Below are 5,083 nucleotides of genomic sequence, written 5' to 3'. Positions count from 1 at the left end.
AAGATGACTTTACATAAATTATTTAATAAATTAATGAGTTAATTACAACATTTCTATCTTTCATAAACGAAAACTTATAAGAATTCGTGTTGAAAATGAATCATTCTCTGTGCGAGTTGCAAAACTTTGAATTCGAAATAATTGAGTTGTTAATTATAATTTTAATAGAAACGTAAGGAAATAAGCACAATTTAATAAATTATATAATAGAATTTGGATTCTAGAACTATCCAAGATGACTTTACACAAAATATTTAATAAATTAATGAGTTAATAACAATATTTCTATCTTTTTTAAACGAAAACTTATAAGAATTCGTATTGAAAATGAATCATTCTTTGTGCGAGTTGCAACTGGTACAAAACTTCGAATTCGAAATAACTGAGTTGTTAATTACAATTTGAATAGAAACCTAAGGAAATAAGCACAATTTAATGAATTATATAATAGAATTTGGATTCTAGAACTATTCAAGATGACTTTACATCAAATATTTAATAAATTAATGAGTTAATTACAATATTTCTATCTTTCATAAACGAAAACTTATAAGAATTCGTGTTGAAAATGAATCATTCTCTGTGCGAGTTGCAACTGGTACAAAACTTCGAATTCGAAATAACTTAGTTGTTAATTACAATTTGAATAGAAACATAAGGAAATACGCACAATTTAATGAATTATATAATAGAATTTGGATTCTAGAACTATCCAAGATGACTTTACATAAATTATTTAATAAATTAATGAGTTAATTACAATATTTCTATCTTTCATAAACCAAAACTTATAAGAATTCTTGTTGAAAATGAATCATTCTTTGTGCGAGTTGCAATTGGTACAAAACTTCGAATTCGAAATAACTGAGTTGTTAATTATAATTTGAATAGAAACATAAGGAAATACGCACAATTTAATAAATTATATAATAGAATTTGGATTCTAGATGACTTTACATAAATTATTTAATAAATTAATGAGTTAATTATAACATTTCTATCTTTCATAAACGAAAACTTATAAGAATTCGTGTTGAAAATGAATCATTCTCTGTACGAGTTGCAACTTGTACAAAACTTCGTGTTTATTTTTTGGGGGATATTAAGGGTCGCAAGAGGATTATGTCATGCCTCGATTCCTTCACTAGTTTAAACTTGTTTTTGCCGCATGCTTCTTAACATAGTTAATGATACGTTGACTCATTTTCAATTCCATCTGCAAAACTTATCATAATAATTGTTATTGAACTAAGTGGAATAAAATATTTTCCGTTGGATTAGATTACAAAATCGAGTGCAACATTAGAGATAAATACTTTGTAAACACACTTTATGTACTAACAATCTAACGCAAGTATTACTTCTTAAAGTTTTATTAACTTATAGTAATGAATAATATCATCTTTGTGATTGATTTCAGAAAGCAGTTAAATGTACTAAATGTACATATATTGATTGAGGAAAAGTTTCTTTTGCTCTTAAGTGAAAGTTATTATATAATAATTGGAAGTGAACGGACTTCGTTGATCGAATATGTAAATGCGAATATTTTGGCCATGAGCTAGGCAATACAACGTCCAGCGATCGATTGGCGATGATCTTTAGACTTGTAGCAACAAGTATGAGCGGTAATGTATAATCAGGCTTTGTTTTCCGCGAATCGAACGGGGCTATATGCTAATGATTCTAGATAATCCGGTCTTTGAATCATCCATCCGATCATCCGGATTCGAAACGATTATAATTTTTGTAAAATATCCTTTCTGGAAGTCTATTCATTCCTCAGATAGATTGCGAATGCTACGGATTGTTGTGATAAATGTAAGAATTTTTGTTAGTTTCAGCGAAAGTGTGCTTTAATGTTCGCGAAGTGCGCGATTGATTCACGCGCACTGTGCACTACAACCATCCATTCCGGCGTATTGGCGAGAAAGTGAGAGGCCATATTTAGCGTACACATTACAGGCACACACGCACTGCAAGTACATCTAGTTCTACCATCAAGTCCGGTGCTCTAATCGTATGTGCAATTACATTTAGGAAGCTGCAGTTAAGATTGGAAGGGGATCGATCAAAAATTTAGTACTATGCCATTACCAAATGTACAACTATGGCAAGTTCAACACATCGTACTAGAGGTAGGTTTGACGACGATACTAACAGCTACATCCCACTTGACTCGACTACCCCCTTTAATTTATTTACATATGTATAAATCAAAACATCATTTAGCGTCCCACCAGATTGCGTTATTATTGCATTCGAAGAGCAAGAGAAAAAAAATAAATAAATATCCACACACGCAAGAAGAGCGCAAAGAACAGTCAGTGTACAAGTTATTGATTCGTTCAAGGCCTGCTTGGAATACAAAAAAAGGAAATCCTCTTTTTGGTGTACATAAATTAAAGCCCAACCCCCCATGTGGAGTTGCCATCCCTTGAATTGCAAATGTTTCTTCTATTGTTACCCCAACCACCGGCACGCATAGCTTAATCTTAATGATTATATTGTTAATTTGCAGCTATTGGAGTGCCGAGGCCCTTAAGAATTGTGCCTGTACGTACAATCACATTACATACATAATTAAAAAAAATGCACGAGAGATAGATCTGGAGAATGAGACGGAGAGAATGCATGCATTAGGTCCAAAGCTTGTTCACTCATCGTCATCCATAACAGTTTTTGTTCTAAAGTTTATAGCATTAATTTCCTTCTGCTTCCGTCCTCACAATCTTATCTAGCATATATATATAATAATAAAAAAACCACATCCACGTTGTGTATTTCCTATTCTAAGATTATTGTTTTGCCTTTTGTTGAGCCCATTCGTTCTCATGTATTGATTTGATAAGGAGACGACAATGGTGACAGTTTGCAGTCAGTTTAATATCAAATAGAGTCTTGAAACTAACCATTATTATTTGTATTTGCTGTGAGGTTAATGTTGATTTGTTAATGTTCTATTCGCAGTCGCCTGAGGATGGAGAGGAAGCCGGATTAGAGGAGAATCTGCTGGAGGGAGACCATGAGATCGAACTACAAGATGTAACGTGTTGCTGAAATATTGATCGGTTGTTGTTGTGATGTGATTGCTGGTTTTAGGTTTGTCGGGATGGGCACGGGAAGGCCGATCCGTCCCAGTTCGAGCTGCTCAAGGTGTTGGGCGAAGGATCGTTCGGAAAGGTGTTTCTGGTGCGGAAAGTGGCCGGAGCTGATGCGGGAACCTTGTACGCCATGAAAGTATTAAAGAAGGCTTCGTTGAAAGTGCGCGACAGATTGAGGACGAAGATGGAGAGGAACATACTGGTGGACGTCGAGCATCCGTTCATCGTGAAGCTGCATTACGCTTTCCAAACCACGGGGAAACTGTACCTGATATTGGATTTCCTGCGGGGCGGCGATCTGTTCTCCAGGTTAAGCAAAGAAGTGATGTTCACCGAGGAAGACGTGAAATTCTATTTGGCCGAGCTGGCTTTGGCCCTGAACCATCTGCATTCCATCGGTATTATTTATAGAGACTTGAAGCCGGAGAATGTGCTGCTGGACTCCGACGGGCATATAGCTTTAACCGATTTCGGACTATCGAAAGTACCTCTGCAAGAGGACAAGGCCTACAGCTTTTGCGGAACTGTGAGTTTAACGTCACTCCAAATTTCATTCGATTTGTATTGATTTGATTTGCTTTGCTTTCAAGGTAGAATATATGGCGCCGGAGGTGGTGAATCGGAAGGGTCACACGTTCGCCGCGGATTGGTGGTCCTTCGGGGTGTTAATGTTCGAAATGTTAACGGGAGGTTTGCCTTTCCAAGGAGCCAATCGACGCGACACCATGACTCAGATTCTGAAAGCGAAGCTGGGGATGCCTTCGAATTTGAGCTCGGAAGCGCAGAGTCTGCTCCGCGCTCTCTTCAAGAGGAATCCGGCGAATCGGCTGGGAAGCGGTCCGACCGGCGTGGAGGATCTTAAGAGGCACGAGTTCTTCGCCACCATCGACTGGGACGCTTTGCTACTGAAGAAAATAAGGCCACCGTTCAAACCGGCTGTATCTGGGCCAGACGATGCTTTCTACTTTGATTCGGAATTCACGTGTAAAACGCCTAGAGATTCGCCCGGCGTTCCTGCCAGCGCCAACGCACACGAATTATTCCGAGGGTTGGAACAATATATTCTTAATAATAGCACGATTCAAATGATGATGATGTACTTGCAGGTTCAGCTTCATCGCGCCTTGCCTGCTGGACAGCGCTACGGCTCAGAAGCGGATCGAAGCCCCGCAGAAGACTATTCCCTCGAGTCCTGGCAACTTCCACGAGGAATTCGAAGTGCTGGATCCATTGGGTTACGGAAATTACGGGGTGTGCAACGTGGCCAAACATCGTGCCACCGGACAACAATTCGCTGTCAAGGTACAAATTCGAAGCAGACATTCTAAACCAACTAAATGTATCGTTTTCCATGCGAGATAAAATAGAGGCGATGAAAATGAAACTTCGTAAAGGGATTCGAAGAATAGAATCGAATGTAGTCGAAATTATTCTCAAATGCTTGCAGATAATTGTGAATTTGATGGAGATCATACTAATTACACGATGTATTCGAAATTGTGGTGTATTTTGGTAACTTATCATAAACGATTTTCAGAAAGTCAGCAAGTTGTGCGATTGCAGCGAGGAGATTCAGATTCTGCTGCGATACGGACAGCACAATAACATCGTCAGTTTGAAGGGCGTCTACGAGGATGATCGCTACGTGTACCTGGTGCAGCAGCTTCTGCGGGGCGGAGATCTGCTGGATTACCTGTACTCAAAGGTACAACTAATTTACACTTTAACTCAGTGGTTTCCAAACTTGATGTTACTACGCCTCCCTCAAAAGTATGTAATCATTTGGCGCCTCCCCAACCTCCTTCATTTCATAAAAGGAACGCGTATTACAGCAATATGGATAAGAGCACAGGAATGTATCTATACTTGCTGGATTCCCAAACATTCAGCTTTCATATGCATCTTTGGATTCATCTATGTATTATAGTTTTCGAGAAAATCAATGAAATGTACACTGACTTCATTTGTACTATTTTTTC

The 5,083-nt window shown here is 38.0% G+C and overlaps 1 protein-coding gene across 1 annotated transcript; it reads left to right on the top strand.

The window, feature by feature from the left end:
• Positions 1–1,696: 1,696 nt before the first annotated feature.
• LOC108568641 (ribosomal protein S6 kinase alpha-1-like) lies at positions 1,697–4,897 on the top strand (the record flags this gene model as incomplete). The annotated part of the gene is made up of 7 exons (XM_017929849.1): positions 1,697–2,138; positions 2,522–2,556; positions 2,971–3,045; positions 3,103–3,630; positions 3,695–4,152; positions 4,211–4,406; positions 4,642–4,897. Coding segments are annotated over exons 1-7 (1,576 nt in total), but the record flags the coding sequence as incomplete, so codon positions are not given.
• Between the last annotated feature and the right edge of the window lie 186 nt (positions 4,898–5,083).

This window comes from Nicrophorus vespilloides, unplaced genomic scaffold, assembly GCF_001412225.1.
Source record: "Nicrophorus vespilloides isolate i.1.1-1 unplaced genomic scaffold, Nicve_v1.0, whole genome shotgun sequence".
NCBI lineage: Eukaryota > Metazoa > Arthropoda > Insecta > Coleoptera > Silphidae > Nicrophorus > Nicrophorus vespilloides.
The sequence above is the reverse complement of the archived record's forward strand: the minus strand, read 5'-3'. Positions and strand labels throughout refer to the sequence as shown.